At 39.3% G+C, this 18,177-nt stretch overlaps 1 protein-coding gene across 2 annotated transcripts in view; it reads right to left on the bottom strand.

Moving 5' to 3' along the window:
* Positions 1-1,295: 1,295 nt before the first annotated feature.
* Positions 1,296-18,177, bottom strand: part of LOC306846248 (zinc finger protein 521-like) — a 96,899-nt gene continuing 80,017 nt past the window's right edge. For both annotated transcript variants that reach the window (XM_079379480.1, XM_079379479.1), the window contains exons 6-7: positions 17,078-17,193; positions 1,296-2,464 (exon numbers count right to left, since the gene is read on the bottom strand). In XM_079379480.1, coding sequence (XP_079235606.1) covers positions 2,435-2,464; positions 17,078-17,193 — 146 coding nt within the window. In that variant the 3' untranslated portion in view covers positions 1,296-2,434. The remainder of the gene's footprint in view (positions 2,465-17,077; positions 17,194-18,177) is intronic.

Genomic DNA, 18,177 nt, shown 5'->3' with positions numbered 1-18,177 from the left:
ATATATATACTGTATGTGCCCTCCAAAAGTATTGGAGCAGTAAAGACAAAATTGCTCTGTTGGCTGTGGAGTCAAGACATTTACAAATATGATTGAAAGATGAATATGAGACAAAACTACAGAATGTCACATTTTATTATTAGCCGTTTCAACACATACACTCATGTCATAAGTATTGGAGCAGTTGCCTCACAGGTCTTTCTAAGTGATCAGCTGTGTCCTGTTGCATTAATTCTTCAGATATTAAAAGCAGGGAATGTGTCGTATCAGTTATATCCATTACTTCTGTATTCTGAATCCCGCAATTGATGATGACACACACAAACCAGGATGAAGACGAGGGAGCTGACTTTGAGAGAAAAGCAAGCAATTTGGATGCTAAAAGAAAAGAGGAAGTCAATTAGAGCTCTAGCAAAAACAAAGGGCATGGAGAAATCAAGAGTTTGGAAACCACCAGCGACACCAGCAACCAACAACGACCTGATCGGCTGAGAAAACAACAGTAGTTGATGACAGACAAATCATAAAAGCTGTGAAAATGAACCCTAAAAGATGTGTCTGTAAAATCACCAACAACTTCCAGAAAGCTGGGGTGATGCTCTGACAATCTACTGTCCTCAGGAGACTTTGACACAGAATTACAGATGCTACACAGCAAGATGCAAACCTCTGACCAGCACCAAAAATAGAAAGGCAAGATTAGAGTTTGCAAAAAAGCACAAAGGTGAGCCAGAAGAGTTTTGGAACTGTGTTTATGGACCGATGAGACAAAGATGAACCTTTATCTAAGTGATGGGAAAGCAAAAATGTGGAGAAAAAAGGGAACTGCAATGATCCCAAGCATACAGCCTCATCTGTAAAGCATGGTGGAGGTGGTGTCATGGCATGGGCATGCATGCTGTCTCTGGAACAGGCCCTCTCAACTTTACTGATGATTTAATGTATGATGACAGTAGCAGAATGAATTTGGAAGGGTACAAAACCATCTTGCCTACCAATTCTGTAGTTTTGTCTCATATTCATATTTTAATCATATTTGTAAATGCCTTGACTCCAATACTTATGGAGGGCACTGTATATATATATATATATGTATATATATATATATACATATGTGTGTATGCTTCAATATATTTTTTAAATGTGTTAAGTAGCCAATATCTCTCTCTCTCTCTAGAAAAAAAAATTATAATAATAATTTTCAGAGCCATAATTCAGACATGTCCCAAAACGCTGGTAATGTGGTTGGAACTATTTCAAACCCCTTAAATGAATAGAAAAGCTCATTTGATATTCAGTTTTACCTTCAGTTTAGCATTTTCTTTAGTTTAATGTAACAAATCATTGTGTAAGTTTTTTTTTCTTTAGATAACTGTGTAAAGAAAATACACAAAAAGAAATACACAAACAAACACATAGAAACACAGTAATGTAACATCTTTGGAAAAGCACATTAAATCCATATCTTCATACAATTTTAATGTTTTCATCACATGAGAACACAAAAAAGGTCCAACAAATCAGACCTCAGTTAATATTTTTATAGAACCTTTTTTTTTAATTGACATGTCATGACATATAATAAAAGTCTCATTTCAAATTGTCCACACTTATCAAGTGTGTAGAGTCAGCTCAAAACAAGAACATCCATAAAAGTATATGGTGTTGCAAAAGTGCATGTCAATTTCATTTAATGTAAAACTGGTATATACTGTACATATTAGACACAACGTTGTTACAGTAAGAGAAGGGCATTACACATCAGTCAGCCATTGACATGCTCCTGACAGCATTTGTGTAGCCAAACCCAATGAGACAAATGGAGACAACAGAGAATAAATGTCCTCGCCCTCTTTCATATAGAAAGAAACATTCCAGACACATCCAGACTTTAGCAAGCAGTAAACATTAAAAACAGAAATATACAAGTCAAAGTGGACAGACAGCAGTTTCTCTAACTGTGAGAAATGACCTCAGGATAAGAGAAGATCATTTGGAATGGATTACTGCTGCTTTTGTATCGTTCTGGTCTTGCATATATTCAACATATTTATTATTTATATTTCACTCAAAAGTTTGATGTTCTGGTCACATGAGGCTGGCTGGGCTGGTGATGATCGCTCAGTTTTCCTGATATCATCTTGTTTTGTGAGCCCAAATACTTTCTCATATCTCTTCAATCTGGTTTCTTTTGCAATGCCCAAACACATTTATTTTTAACAATAAAAATTCAAGACTCTTTACAAGAAAAGGAAAAGCAAAACATGAAGGATATTACTTACAAATAGGTTGTTGGAACACTGAATGTGAAACATCTTTTACCCCCTGCCTTCATTTCTTTATAATTGTTTGACTTGTTTGTTTGAAAAATGCAATGTTCATATATGTATTGGGTCATGATGGGGTCTTGATTCTTTTCAAAGCGGTTCTGTTGTTAGCTGCTGTGCAGACTCAGACTGTGGTTCTGAAAAACAAAACAAAATGCAAGTTAATCAACACTGTAACAGCTTCTTAATTCTGCACAGATGAGAATGTGTTCACACTACGCTTGTGTGAACATTCACTTCAACACACACTCTTAAAAATAAAGGTGCTTCACGATGCCATAGAAGAACCTTTTTGTCTAAATGGTTCCATAAAGAACCTTCAACATCTGAAGAACCTTTCTGTTTCACAAAAGGTTCTTTGAGGCGAAAGAAGGTTCTTCAAATTATAAAAAGGTAAGAAAGAGATGGAAGAGTGCATGAATCAGGCAGACTTGAACAAACAACAATCATTTAATGTTTTCATATTTATTTATTATTTATTTATTACTGTTTTGATTTTGGAAAAACAAAACACACAAGCTTGCTTCAGACATCTCTGGTTTAACGAAATTAGTAAAAATATCTCAAAATAAAAAGAGAATTTAAAAATGTACAGGCTGACTACCAGGGGCGGCGCTAGAGAATGTTGAACGCAGGTGTTGAAGGGGTGCTAGATCAATGACGGGGAGCTGGGCAATTAATAGTGAATATGACCAAAACAGGTTGTTATTATTATTATTTTATATGCATAATAAAAGCGCTCAATCGGCGCATTTCAAATGTTTATGAGCAGTGTGGGAGTATTATCGCGCTTACGACATGGGGGCGCCCGCCCAATCTTTTTTTTTTTTTTTTTTTTGTGGAAAGAGCTTAAAATACTCCCGTCATTTTTGGAGGTGCTTTCTGTCATCTCATGCAGTCTCTGTGAATGGAGCGCGTCACAACAATGAACCAGCTCAGAGACATAAGAAATAAATGTGCAGAAAGCTTGAAAACCAATTAAAATAAATAGCAAATCTTCTCTGATTATGTAGTCTGTATAGGTGCATTTCTCTATCAAAGGCACGTCCATTACTGTGGAGATGGCGAGTCAGGGCCGGCATTACCCAACTTCATCTTTGCAGCCGACACTGACTGAGAAAGCACAAGTTTATTAATAAATTTCCCCGATGCATTCATAGTCATTACTTTAGCCAGGGCTTTGCGGCAAGCTTTATGCATGCACTTGAGCGCGGAATAGGCTAATACGCCTACATGCCTAAAGAATGGTTTAGTAAGTTATTCAATTTAATATAAACGTGCGACAAGTTGACTAGAAAAATCTGTAGTCGGGGGCAAGCCTTCTTGGCACAAGGAACCGATCCATTTTTAAAATAAAATGCTGACATTACATGACTGCAAATCACGTCACGTTGTATTGCATTGCAGTAGCCTAGTTATGAATGCGTAATGAGTCACATGTTTTTATTTTATTTCATTTTGTATGGGGTGCTTTGCTTTTTCTTGGAAGTGCTGGAGCACCTGCTAGCCCCTCCCTAGCGCCGCCCATGATGACTACAGAGAGAACAAAAAATGCACAGTTTTATAGCTTTTGTTTTTTTGGTCAGAATGAAACCTTATTAAAATGTGACAAACCTACAATGGTTTAACCGACGTGCCTGACCTTGACCGTAAGATATTTCTCTGGCCTCTGGCAACCGTAATCAGCAGAACGGAGAAACCAAGTCAGGAGTACCTGAAGACAATATCCTTCATCAAGAAAGGGAGCATTTAAGGAACAGTAAAAGCCTCAGGAGGTGAGCAGGACATCACTGGAATTCATTTTGTGAGAAAGAATGACAATGTGTAGGCCTTTCTCTCCTTCCCTGTACTGCTTTCTGGTCAACCCAACATTCCCAGGTCGGTGAGAAGGTGCTGCCCTGTGTCCAGCAGAAAGCATTGGGCTGGCTGTTTGAAGAGGTGCTGGGAAGAGGATCCCAATCTTCCCACAGAAGACCACATCAGAGAGGCGATAGCCAGAGGGCATCTTCCCATTAGAGCCTGTGACAGCAGTGTGAAATCCAAAAGGAAGCCATGCTGTTCCACTTCCCAAAACCATGCCTGCATGGCCATCATTCACTCCATCAAATCCCAAATGCTCTGTGACAGGAAAACCGACTAAACTGATGATCATGATCCTAGTGGATTCCAGTTTCATCCTCCTCCAGTTCAGACTCATTCCCTTACTCAATAAGTGCCCTAATTTCCCATTACTTGTATGCTTATGCCACAAGATATCCTGAAGCAATTCCTCTCTGCAAAGCCACGCTACAGAACATTGTCAGAGAGATGTTTCTTCTCTCCACTAATGTAAGGATTCCAAAGGAAATTCCAAAATAGCGATTCCAATGAGGATGTAAAGAGGAATCTAAGCCACCTGGTGAGCAAATTCTAAAAAGTGTTCTCAGAGATCTCCAGTCAGACTGAAGTGACAGCACATCATGTATGCACACTGCTGGGGGTGATTATAAAGGAGGAGCCTTTTCATAGTTCCTAGAACTACTGGCAGTAGTTCCCACTTTATGGCGTGTTCACACTGCAGGAACTAATTTAGTTCTGGGTACTCCATTTGGGGGAACTAAATTAGAGTTGTCATAGGAGATTTAGTCAGATTTTCATGCTCTTTCGATCGCGTAAATTGTGCGTTTACATAATATCTCTGTTATCATGAAACCCACGACACAACAAAAACAGCTCCGATCACGACGTCCTCCATTCACCAGTTGTTGAGGTTTGCAAATGCCACAAATAAAGACGTCGCTGTTGGCCGCTTCAGAGTTTTTGCTGCCGGTGTGAATGCAACCAGGAAAATGTCCCAAGGGAGAAATTGGTTCTCTAGACCACGCTGGCTAGTTCCTAGAACTACATGGTGCAAATGCACCTTAAGACAGCAGCCCGACTGGGTTTGAGGACAGATTATTGAGGAGGTGAACCAACTGCTCTAACTAGGGGTCATCGAAGAGACCTGGATGTCTCAAAATCCAATCTGTAGTGACTAAATGAACAATGGACTTGTCTAAATACCCACTTGTGGTCTTTGCACTTGACCACTTGTCTACTTACATAATGTATTTCATGTATTTAGCCCAAGTGTTCAAGTGAGCGTGAAGACCACAAGTGTGTGAGTAGAACTTTTCATTACCCAACGGGACACAATTATAGGGTTGTAAAATGAAAGTGTTTACAGAGCTTTGTTTTGATTTTCAATACTTTGCATTTTAAAACAAACTTCTAAATGTCTGTTCAGTAGTCCGTTTAACAGATGACACAATTTAGTAATTGTGGTGCTTCTAATTAAGTGATAAAAAGCAGTTGCAAATGTTGTACAAAATAAACATACTGATCTTTGCACCAATAAAATGTGCAACACAGTAAGTTTTACTACCAAATTATGTGTAATATATAATTATTAATATTCACTGCAAAGGTTTCCGCGACATCTTGCGAGATCCCAGCAAAAAGTCTCTATTTATTTCTAGATTACGATGTATGATGGGATACACTTATCCTCGACTACTGCTCCAGAGGTTTTATTGTATGTTAAGGGCACTACGATTTGACGTTTTTAAGACCTGGGACAGTTTTACATACTTCCTGTTGCGTGCATTTGGACAAGCCCAATCTCTCAAGCATGGGTGGGTATCCCATGCTGTGAGAACCCAGTGGTTTCCAACCCAGTTCCTGGAGGCTCGCTAAGCCTGGCCACACACTAGACGATTTTAAGCACGATTTTAATCCAGATTTGCACCCCTGAACGATCGGGGTATGTGGCCCGATTCGAGGCTTATCGCAAATGATTTTTTACAGGATGATACAAGATGTTGCGTGCTTCTATTGCTGAAACTTGGCTTCCAAAAACATGCCACGAAAGCAGAGTACTGAGAAAGAGCACCACTCATATTCTTTTCTATGCTTTGTTTTTCACTGTGAAACAGAACACACGCCTGGAGAGCCAGCTGACGATGTCAATTTGTTCTCCATTTGTTTTTGTTTTTCTCAAGTCAGGTTTGACCTCGCTAGTCTCAGTGAGATCTCTATGAAATCGTACAACAAGTGTGTGGTCCCGCGGTCTGCTCGAAACATCTAGTGTATGCATTCAGAGGATTATAAGGCTAAACTCGGTTGAAATGGTCTTCATGTCTGTGGTCTCCCATGGTTTTAAAATCGGTTAAGATTTGAAAATCGTCTAGTGTGTGGCTAGCCTAACAAACACATTTTGCATGCCTCCTTAATAAAATACACCTGATTTAGGTCATCAACTCATTTGTAGACCTGAAGACCGGAAATGGGTTTGTCAGACAAAGGAGAGATGCTCCAGGAACATGGCTGGGAACCACTGCTCTAGAGACTGAACAACAAATGCCAAGGGTGATTCAGTGGTTTTTAGCACACCAAGACTATTATATTGTGAAACACCATGTTATCAATAATGCACATTATATATTTTAGATGGATCCGATTTGGTAAGTAAAAACCATTCCTTCTACTCATCCAATCATCCATCCATCCATCTGGCACTCTCCTGGCACTCTTCCCTGCAGAAATGGCCATGGTCATATCAAATACGTTCAGTCTGATCTGTAAATACTGTATCCTTAAAAACCTGTGCTAATTAGGCTAATTTCATCACAACTGCATTCGGCTGCCTTGTTAACATTTGTTAATTAAGCCAAGTATTCACAACAGTTTCATTAGGCTACCTAACAATTGCTGTTACTATAATTCAGTATAGGCTATAAAGAACCACCACATCTCCAGTCAATTAGAAGCAATTATCCACAGTGACGACTTACTGGACATTCTGGCAATACAAATTCCTGCATTTTTTTGATCAATTGTGATGGCTCTGCCACAACAGGGACATTCAGGTAGAACTGACAAACTTGGCAACACACTGGGAAATCTGAAGATGTCAACTTTGGATGTATATTGTTTGAGGACAGCGAAGGAGCTCTCAGGAATTGATGAAAATCTCTCTGGGCGGTGATTAGGGCTTGGAGTTGGTGAGCAGAATTATCTTCCTGTTTTAAACAAGCTGCTCACTGTGTCATTGGTTTGAGATGCAAGTTTCTGTCTGTGATATAGCTTGTGAACACTTCGCCACACTGAAGCTTGTGAAGAACATGCCCCTCTTGCAGTGTTGGGGAAAAACTAGTTACATGTAACGGAATTATGTGATTTAATTACAAAATAAATGCAATTAGTTACAGTTACTGAGAAAAATGTGTAATTAAATTACAGTTGCTTATGAAAATGTTAACGATTACAATCGGAATATTTTCCACACAAACACCCACATAGAGATTTAATCGATTTCTTTTATAAATTGCACTGACTGCTCTAAATTATGAGACACCAATGTTTGAGGAGTTTAGGACACAGAATAGGACACATTTATTCAATAACAGTTTTTTTTTTCCCCTATTTGGTTGATGTATGTTTTATTTTTTTAGATGAACTGTTTTTTTCTTAGGCTTTGTTAGATGCAAATATTTGATTTCAAAGACAGTATCATAGATATTAAATTGTATCTTATGATTTTAAATCTGTATTTAACCCCAGAACGATCTCAAAGTAAAAAGAGTTGCTAAAGTCTGATATTGTGGTGGCTATGCTTTATATTATTATAATCTTAAATATATAATTATAAGTGATGAAGGATTTCGACAGTAATCAGTGTTGAATATTACTGTAAGGTTAACCCTGCCTGGTTTAAATGATTCAAAATGATTAACAGTAGAAAACATTAGAAATTTAGAAAAGTAATCAAATGTAATCAGTTGCATTACTTTAATAAAGTAATTGAAGAGTTACACTACTTATCACATTTTAAATAGGGTAACTTGTAATCTGTAACCTATTACATTTCTAAAGTAACCTTCCCAACACTGCCCTCTTGGTAGATGTTGCCCTACACAGCCTGCATAATGTGTGTGTATATGGAGCGGCGCTACCGCGTTTGGACCTTTAGGTGGGCCTCAGTGCCCCTCTCAGCCATTCCCTTAATTGGTCAGATGGAAGGGAGCTGGGGGATACTACTTTCCCAAAAATTGTTTAAAAGTCATGTAAATTCTGCTTTTTTGTGATACAGTAGATTTAGTATATGTGAGTGGTTTGACATTGTATGTTTCATTGTGTTACATTACATCTTCTTTTCTGCTTGTTTTTTACTTCCTCATGTTTATTACTGATTAGAGATGAATGCATCGATGCACGACTGCCTGTACAGACACAATTCAGACTGCAATATATTACTTGACAGTAATGCTGCACCATTCTTAGATGCAAAATATTGTATTACTGTTTATGTGTCAGTTAATCAAGCCAGACTAAACAATAAACAAAAAAAGCAGTTATTGACCCCTTTAAAGTGTTCCTTGTGTATTAAGCTGGGATACAAGGGAGTATTTTAATTTTAGTTGCACAACTTTTAAATAACTATAATTATTATTACTCCCCTAAATTTCATAAAATCAATGCCAGGAAACAACAATGTCAATAAAAGTCAATCAAGACAGCAATACGTAATTGTCCATGCAGAGGTCTGTGCAGAAATAGTCCAGGAGTGCACAGATCTCATGAGCTGGTGATTTCTCTGGCATGGCTGAGTGTATTAAATAGAGATTAAATAAACTTAACAGCCAACAGTTCTGGCAGCTTCAGATGAGATTTCTTTCCAATGTGTGTTTGCTGTAGTTTGTTTGTGTATCACGATGACTGTATTAGAGATGTTTAAAACTAAATAAGCTATTGCTGGATTGAAGGAACTAAATTAAACTAACTAAATGAAATATTAATCAAATAAAAGAGAACTATGTTTCTTTTATTCATGCAGCATTAGTTTATAATTCAAACAAGTAATTAACATACTGAAATATTTACTAAAAATAGCTAAAAGACTTAAAATACTTGGGGGAATTCATTTTAACATTGCTATAAAAGACAAAAGTGTTGGAAAAATGTCAACATTTGCAATCATGGGAATTAAAGACACATAATACAAGCTGAAATCTATTTAAAATGTATTCAGTGCTTTTCTGTAAATGCACATGAACAATATTTTTTTAATAAAAATATTAGGTTCAAATTAATGTATCCATTTTTAGATTAGGGTTTCAACTAATGGGTATTAACTGAATATTCAACTATTCAGGAGATTAATGCAACAATTAATCAGTAGCTCTTAAATTATATTTCCAAACACATGTAAATCGATACGTATAGCATTTAGACAACAAGCAATTAAAAAAAAAAAAAAAAAAAATTAACACACACACGTTTTTCATTCCACATCTGTCTTTCATTAGCACTCATGACAGGATTGTCTGTAATTTCTCCGTTAACAAATGGTACATGCAATGGTCACTTCAAGAATATACTTTTACCATTATAATCATGTAACCAAGATTGGTGAGATTGTTCCTGATGATTCTTGCGCTACAGCACTTCTGTGGTCAAAACATGTGAATGAAGTGAAGTGACATACTATACTGACCCATAGTGACCCATACTCGGAATTCGTGCTCTGCATTTAACCCATCCAACGTGCACACACACACACACAGCAGTGAACACACACACACCGTGAACACACACACACACACACACACACGGTGAACACACGCCCGGGGAGCAGTTGGGGGTTCGGTGCCTTGCTCAACGGCACCTCAGTCGTGGTATTGAGGGTGGAGAGAGCGCTGGACATTCACTCCCCCCACCTACAATCCCTGCCGGCCCGAGACTCGAACCCACAACCTTTGGATTACGAGTCCGACTCTCTAACCATTAGGCCACGACTTCCCCACGTCCTGCAATGACTTCCCCATGTCATTGCAGGATCAAATGATTTATCATCAATGAAAATACTTTTTCTATTGGTCCTGCGGTGAGACAAATTAATTGATATGAGCTCATGAAAACTGCATGCACAATAATTTTAAATACAATAAATAAAAAAAAATCACTTTAAAGTATAGTTTTAGATGGATATTATTAAGTCCCACTCAGTGTTAGGGAGTAACTACATGTAACGATGTTATGTAATTTAATTACAAAGTAAATGTAACTGTAGTCTGTCACAGTTACTGAGAAAAAATGTGTAATTAAATTACAGTTATGAAAATGTTAACATTATAAAGGGGGTGACATCTGAATATTTTCTGTAAAAGGCTTGTATATGTTTAATAACACTGATTTATTGCTTTGCCTGTTTTTGATGTGCATGATGCCTTCTGCCTTTTAAAGGCCGTTTAGTAAAGCAATGCTCTTTTGATGCTTTTGATTGGTTCTCTTGTTTGAATTTGCAGCGCACCACGTCCGACAATTACATCCATCGTCACTGAAAGCTTTAGACCTGTCTGAGAGATGATTAACTGATTAACAGCTGAAAACATTCATTAGTAATTTAGAAAAGTAATCAAAAATGTAATCAAATGTATTGAATACATAAAGTAATTGAAATAGTTACACTACTTATTACATTTCAATAGGTTAACTTGTAATCTGTAACCGATTGCATTTCCAAAGTAAGACGGGTCCCACTGCAAGAGTTTTTACAGTTTGACCAAGATTGACTCTCCCCAATAATGCCATCAGTAGTAATTCTGCTAAATGACTTTAAATGAAACATTTTCACATCAGTGTGCATCCTGACAATGCTGAAGCAAAGCATCTTTTATTTGGCATTAGCAGAGTCGCTTGTAAAAAGTTCACAGGAAGTTTACAGGAAGCAGAAGTGTGTCAGAGATCAAAAGTGTTTGTTTGGATTGTGCATCTCCCAGCGGTGATGAGCAGAGAATGAGCGTGCTCATGGGCTTCAGCAAGGGTTTGTCACCGTCTCAAGACGATGTGTTTGCATACACACTTCAGACCCAGCCAGAGGCGGGAACAAACACAAACACACATGCAAACTCTCGCAGGACGCTGCGGTTTGCTGCTGTCTGCATCTGATCTACCTGCATCCGTGAGTCACTCATGGGCAATATCGGAGCTTTCATTACACTTTGGTGTACAAATCATATTTTAAAACATCTGAGCAATCTTAAACCTGAAGTCAAAAGTTTTTTTTCTTGTTGTTCTTCAGTGTGAACTGTAAGCTAGAACTTTAGAGTTAACGTCAGAAGTCTGAGTGATAGAAAACTCTGGTTAGAAAACTGGGTTAGTTGTGTTGTCCGCTGTGAATGCTGATAAAAACACTCAAGGAAATATATTTATTTTGTCATGTAGTTGCTGTCATGAATTAGTCATTTGGATATGGGTTGGCCTGATTAATTGATTGAGGAATTGAGTGAACAGTTTCGTTTCAGCTGTATTTCAGTACAAAAAAACTGTAACTTATCCAGTTTAACTTGATTGCTCTAAAATAGCACTGTCATATTTACATCTGCTAAAACTTGTATTGTTTACTTTAGATATTCTGCTGACTATAAGTAACTTTGCAAGTACATATCAACTGACACTAACCCTAGCCTAACAGTCAAAGTAGTTGACATACAGGGTTGGGAAGGTCACTAGTTGTGTAATAGTCCCTCATTGTACATAGTGTGAAAAGATGGATCTCAAAATCATACGGTCATTTTTGGAAAGCTGTCAAATGTGCAGAAGATACTGGAAAACCAAAGAATGTGCAGGAAATTGAGGCAGTTTGACTGCTCAAGACAAACAAGGGATGCACAAACAACTATCACAAAACAGTTGTGGATCATTCAGGTAACAAAAGACAGTTAAGATTCAAGGGAATGCCAATTTTTGAATGAGGCAACTGTTATAAATTCAGTCATTTTGTCTTGTGTAGTGCATGTAAACATTATGTGAAATAGCTTATTCAGGACTGTACTAAATACAAATAAAATGAAATAGTATGCTTTTGCTAATCTGGGGTGATTCTAGAAGACCTCCCGAGTTTACGGGAGTAGAAGGCACATGGATGGAGCTTGGCTGGAGTCCCCTGCTGCTGAGATAACACTGCTCCAACACCAGTGGTAGAGGCATCTACTTCGACAATGAATGGTTTGTCTGAGTCAGGGTGAACGAGGAGCGGAGCGCTGGTAAAGGCCTCTTTGAGTTTATGGAAAGCATCTGTGGCCGATGGGGACCAGGACAGTGTTTTGGGCTTGTTCCGCAAGAGATTAGTGAGAGGACTGGCAATGGAACTGTAGTTACGGATGAATCTCCGATAGAAGTTTGAAAAGCCTAGAAAGCATTGCAGTTCTTTGATGGTTGTAGGGATGGGCCAGTTTTTGATGGCAGCTACCTTCCCCTCGTCCATCTGGATGCCATTTTGGTCAATGTTGTAACCAAGGAACTGCACTGAGTTTTGATGGAACGAGCACTTCTCGGCTTTGAGGAAGAGATTGTGCTCCCTCAGGCGTTTCAGGACCTCCGCAACGTGGTGGCGATGTTCGGCCATGCTCCGGGAGTACACGAGAATGTCATCAATATAGACGAGTACGAACTTGTGGAGAAACTCCCGGAGAACCTCGTGCATGAAATCCTGGAATACGGAGGAGGCGTTGACCAAGCCATATGGCATAACTCAATAGTCATAGTGCCCAGTAGGTGTCACAAACGCAGTCTTCCACTCGTCCCTCTCACGTATCCGGATGAGGTTATAGGCGCTGCGGAGTTTCAACTTTGTGAACACTTTGGCTCCGCGAAGGTGTTCTAGCTCTGCTGGGACGAGGGGAAGTGAATAGCGGAACTTTACAGTGATCTTATTTAGTGCTCTGTAATCTATGCAAGGCCTTAAACCACCGTCCTTCTTCGAAGCAGCAGGGGATGTGGAAGGGCGGATGTAACCTTGTTGGAGAGCCTCTTCAATATTCTCCTCCATGGCCTTCTGTTCCAGAATGGAGAGTGGGTATATTTTCCCACGGGGCACTGACTCACCCGGAAGCAGATCAATGGCGCAGTCCCGTGGCCGATGTGAAGGCAGCTTTGAGGCTCTTTTAGGGCAAAATACGTCGCTGAAGGGGGCGTAGCAGGTTGGGATGTCAGCTTACTGTTTTTCCACTGGGCTTTCAATGGAGGTAGAACAGACTGGGAGGAGCTTGGAGTCAGGAACTGACTTATGTAACTGACCGACTGAGAGCTGGAGAGGTCCGACACTACGGCGTACATGTTTCCGACTGAGGGGCTTCCCAGTTATTGGCTGGACCTGGTAGTTGGTTTGTGTGGTCGTGGTTGAGAGGTGGAGTTGGCGACAGAGGGCGCCTGATATGAAGTTCCCTGCCGAACCGGAGTCGAGGAGGGCATTGACTGAAATGGAAATACCGGAGGCAGGAAGTAGAACTATAGTGGAGAGTGGTTTCATATTGACAATAGCAGGTTCAATGACACTCACCAAAGGTCTGGGAGGGCGGATCGGGCAAGTGGAGATAACGTCCCCTGTGGCTCCACAATAGAGGCACAATCCGAGTGTCAGGCGCCTCTGTCGTTCAGCCAGTGAGAGTCTGGTGGATTCTAGCTGCATGGGTTCGTAGTCTGATTCTGGAGGGCTGATGTTCTCTGTTGGCCAGAAATGTTCTTCCATACATGATTGCATACGTGTGGCGACTCTGATTGACAGCTGGATGAAACGTTCGAGCCCGATGGTGTCGTCGTATGCGGCGAGGTGCAGCCGCAGACTGGGTTCTAATCCCTGCCGATAGGTGGTGAGTAGCGAGCGCTCGTTCCAGCCACTGGCGGCAGCAAGAGTCCTGAATTTAAGAGCATAGTCGTTAATAGACATGGTACCTTGTCGAAGATGGTAGAGCTGTTCACCCACTGAGGAATCTCCCGCGGGTCTACCGAAAACCTTCCGGAAATGAGCGATGAAGTTATCTAGAGACTGAATAACTGTACCAGCCTGAGCCCAGGTGGTTTCGGCCCACTGGAGCGCTCGCCCAGTCAGCAGGGATATGATGAACGAGATTTTAGCTCTATCGGTGGTATATAACTGCGGCTGCATCTCCAAGGCCAGCGAACACTGAAGGAGGAATCCGTTGCACTCCTCCGCCAGACCAGAGAAGGGCGCCGGTTTGGCCATGGGACTAACGATCACAGGAGACGGAGAAGAAGTTGTGGTTGTTGTGACGGAAGTGGTAGCGGGACTAGTGGTGGTTAGAATCCGTCTGAGATTATCCACAATCTCCTGGAACGGATCAGGGTTACTCATTCTGCCGGCGATCCTTCTCCTTTGGTCCGGTCTTCTGTTACGGAAGTATACCCAGGACAAAGAGAGGACGGTTAAATGGTTTATTAGAATAACACAGCAGAATGAGCAGGGGATCAGGTGAGTATTCAGAGCAATACAACTTCGGATATCTTGATGAGGTATAGGTGATGGTAGGCTTGTCGTACAGGACCAGGAGATCGTGGATGGATGGGATGGAGAGAGAGACCACACCAGTATCTAGACCAGAGACGAGGAGGACGAGGAGACGATGGAGGATGAGGATAACACGCTGGAGAGAACACAGGAGGTAAGTACAGGAAATCACACTTGAAGGAATATACTTGATAAGAAGTCTTGCGTAGTGAAGGAGTCCAATGCATGTAAACGAGACCGGAAGTTGGAGTGAGGTGATGAATCTGCTTATAAAGCCAACTTGATGAGTGTGCTGATGTGAGACAGGTGCATGTGATTAGAATTCTGGTGAGGGAGTGCGCTGGGATTGGCTGGTGTGGTTCTCTGGCTGTTCTGTGTCAGATTGGTCAGTTGGTCTCATTTTCATCTCATCTCGCCTGTAATGCCTGATAAAGCAGCATTTGTGAGCGCAGTGCTGCTTTGTGTACAGCGTTACCGGGAAAAAGCTATTTTTACCCTCCAAAAGCGGCACCTAGTGGCAAAGAATGAATTTGTATTTTCATTCAGACCAATGCAAAAAGACGAACTAATGGGCGGGAAATATGCTAATGTTTCTTGTTGACATCAACATGAAACGGCTTGGGATTCGTTTTAAAAAAACAACTCGTTTCAATGATTCAGAGTCGACTCTTTCTCTTGAGAGACAATAACTTTATACACGGTGAACTTTTAGATTTAAAACTTTGCAGGATGTTTTCATTCATTTTGTTACACACTGCATGAAAGGTCATTTTCAAAAATCCATAATACGGGCAATTTAATTAACAACGTACTTAATATAGGTTTAGAGTTTTGTTTATTGTTGCTTGTAATTATGCATAGTTAAACTATACTATAGTAAATATATGTAATGTGTAACAAGGACACATTACAATGAAGTTTTACCAATACTCCCATATTCTGAGTGTTCATCAGCACACACTAATAAACTGCAAAGACTGTAAATAACTGTGGGTCTTTTTTCATTCAACAAGTAAAAGACAACACTGAAATTCCACATGTATGAGATCATATAAAATATATTACATTTATAACAAGCAATATCTAGCATATTTCCCAAGAGAGCTGCAACCACTAAAAAAGGTACTGTCCCAGGAAGGGTTAGCTTACTTATGTGTGGATAACTTGTCCCATTTATTTATCAATGATATGTCTCATTGTCTACCAGGAGAATTCACTGCTGTCTTCACTATAGCTGGGTTTATGCATCACAGCAGAAAAGTTAAGAATCTGCATAAAGAGGTCCACAGTAAAGACCAAAGAGATGCTTTTATTGCCATAGTGTCGCACTAATATCAAAAAATGTCTAAACATCCACCAACATGGTGTAAATACTCATTTTAACTAACTGTGCAAGGTAAAGTGGTATAAGATAAGATTTCTTTAGAAAAATATGCAAGCACATGCCAGGACATTAGTATCATTTTAAGCACAAGTAACTTTTTAAATCTTTAGCTGTCTTTGGTTTGACACATTTTATAGCTATTACTGAAACAGTTGAGGTATTTTTATTCTTACAATGAAAGAAAATGAATGCTGAGAGCAAGGCCGACAAAAACATTGAGGGTAAAAGCAGATGGTATAAGGAGGAGACAGGTTTAAAAATGAATATGAGAAAATCACAGCTCTCGATCAGCTAAAGAGGTCTATGAAATCTGGAAAATGCAGTTGCTCAACAGCACTTGCTTAGCTGATAAGGAAGTACACATTTTTAAATCCACCACCTCGGTTCACAGGCTCAGTTCTGCTCTCATTTTTTGGAGTAAATCAGCAGAGCTGTAAATGCCATGTGACTAATTACTCTAAAGTTGCAGGAAAAGGATGCAACGACAGTACTGATTGGCTGACAGCATCACAAGAACATGCACAGTCCTAAACCCTTCAAAAAAAAAAAGGTTTTGGTAACAGTTTAGGGACCAATTTTCACTATTAACTAGTTGCTTATTAGCATGCATATTACTAGTACATTGGCTGTTTATTAGTACTCATAAAGCACATATTAATGCCTTGTTCTGCATGACCATATTTTTGGTCCCTTAATCCTACCACATAACTAAACGTAACAACTGCCTTACTAACTATTAATAGCAGCAAATGAAGAGTTTATTGAGGCAAAAGTCGTAGTTAATAGTTGGTTAATAATGATAATTATTTGTATTTCTCATATTCCAATTTGGTATTAGATTTTCACCCATTTAAAATAAATGAACTCATTTAAGCTTGCTGCTAAAGAAATATATTATTATACTGTACAATATTACATAGTTAAGTGCCTGGTTGCAATGATATTTCCTTTCTGCTGCATCCCAATGTTACATCTACAAAACAGCCGAATTTCCTCCCCATGATTTATTTGTTCTGCCAAGCAATTCTCAGACGGTCTCACCTGAAGCTCGGTTTGGAAGAAGAACTTCAGCGGGCACTGTGAGCAGTCGTAGATCTTGTCCTCCTGCCCGTGTGCGGTGAAGATGTGCTGCTGCAGTTTACAGGCCTGCACGAATACTGCAACAAGACACAACACATGCATTAAAGTCACATCTTTCCATACGCACTGCCAGTTTGCATCGCAGAACTTTTTGACACAGGCCTGTGTTTAATTTCTAGAAAGAGTTCTGTAGACAAATGTAAGTCTTGCAAATAACTTTTAATGCTTTTAAAATTATTTCTTCTGCTCACCAAGGCTGCATTTAAACAGTTTTCTGCTTTACATATTGTGAAAATCATGAGACTATTTGTTTTCAGGATCCTCTGATACATACAAAGTTTAAAATAACACCAATTAAGTGATTTTTTAGTTTTAGTAAATGTCTTTACTGTCACTTTTCATTAACTTAGGGTGTACTTGATGAATAAAAGTTAAAAAAAGAATCACAAATTTACAGATTTGTTGTATATTTTTGATCATTGCATAATTCTCATACTTCTGTTTGTGTTATTTTGAAGTTTTAATGACTTTACTTTTATTTAAAAATGTGGAAAGTAGTTATAATAAATAATATAAAACACATTTTTTTTCTTTGGATCGGCATTGTGCGAACAGTAAAATATAAGAAAAATACTTATGCAGAAAGCAAAGCCAATCTTGTTTGAATATCATAATGTCAAACTCAAATTCTATCCATTTATCTCTCAGACCCCCTTTTTCTAATGGATCACATACAGTAAGAAAACGATTAACCAACATTTACAGTAGTATTTATACAGTCCATACAGTATAGTGTTTATGGTAAAACACTCACGAGGACACTGATGAAGTTCTCTCTGGTTATTTTGTTCATAATATTACTCAGATCAACTGAGTAAAGACACATGTTCTGTTTTCCGAGCTCACATTTTACAGTTTGGCAGCATATGAAAGAAGCATTGTCACGAATGAGTGAATCAAGATGCTGGGAAACCCAAATGTTTCCAGTCCTTCGCATCACGGGGGAACCAATCCCACCTGCGCTCAACTCTTTCGCTCAAAACACTCTGCGAATGTAATGC

The sequence above is a fragment of the Barbus barbus genome (assembly GCF_936440315.1).
Source record: "Barbus barbus genome assembly, chromosome: 26".
NCBI classification, from domain to species: Eukaryota; Metazoa; Chordata; class Actinopteri; order Cypriniformes; family Cyprinidae; genus Barbus; species Barbus barbus.
Note: the sequence above shows the minus strand (reverse complement) of the source record. Positions and strands in the feature narration are given on the sequence as shown.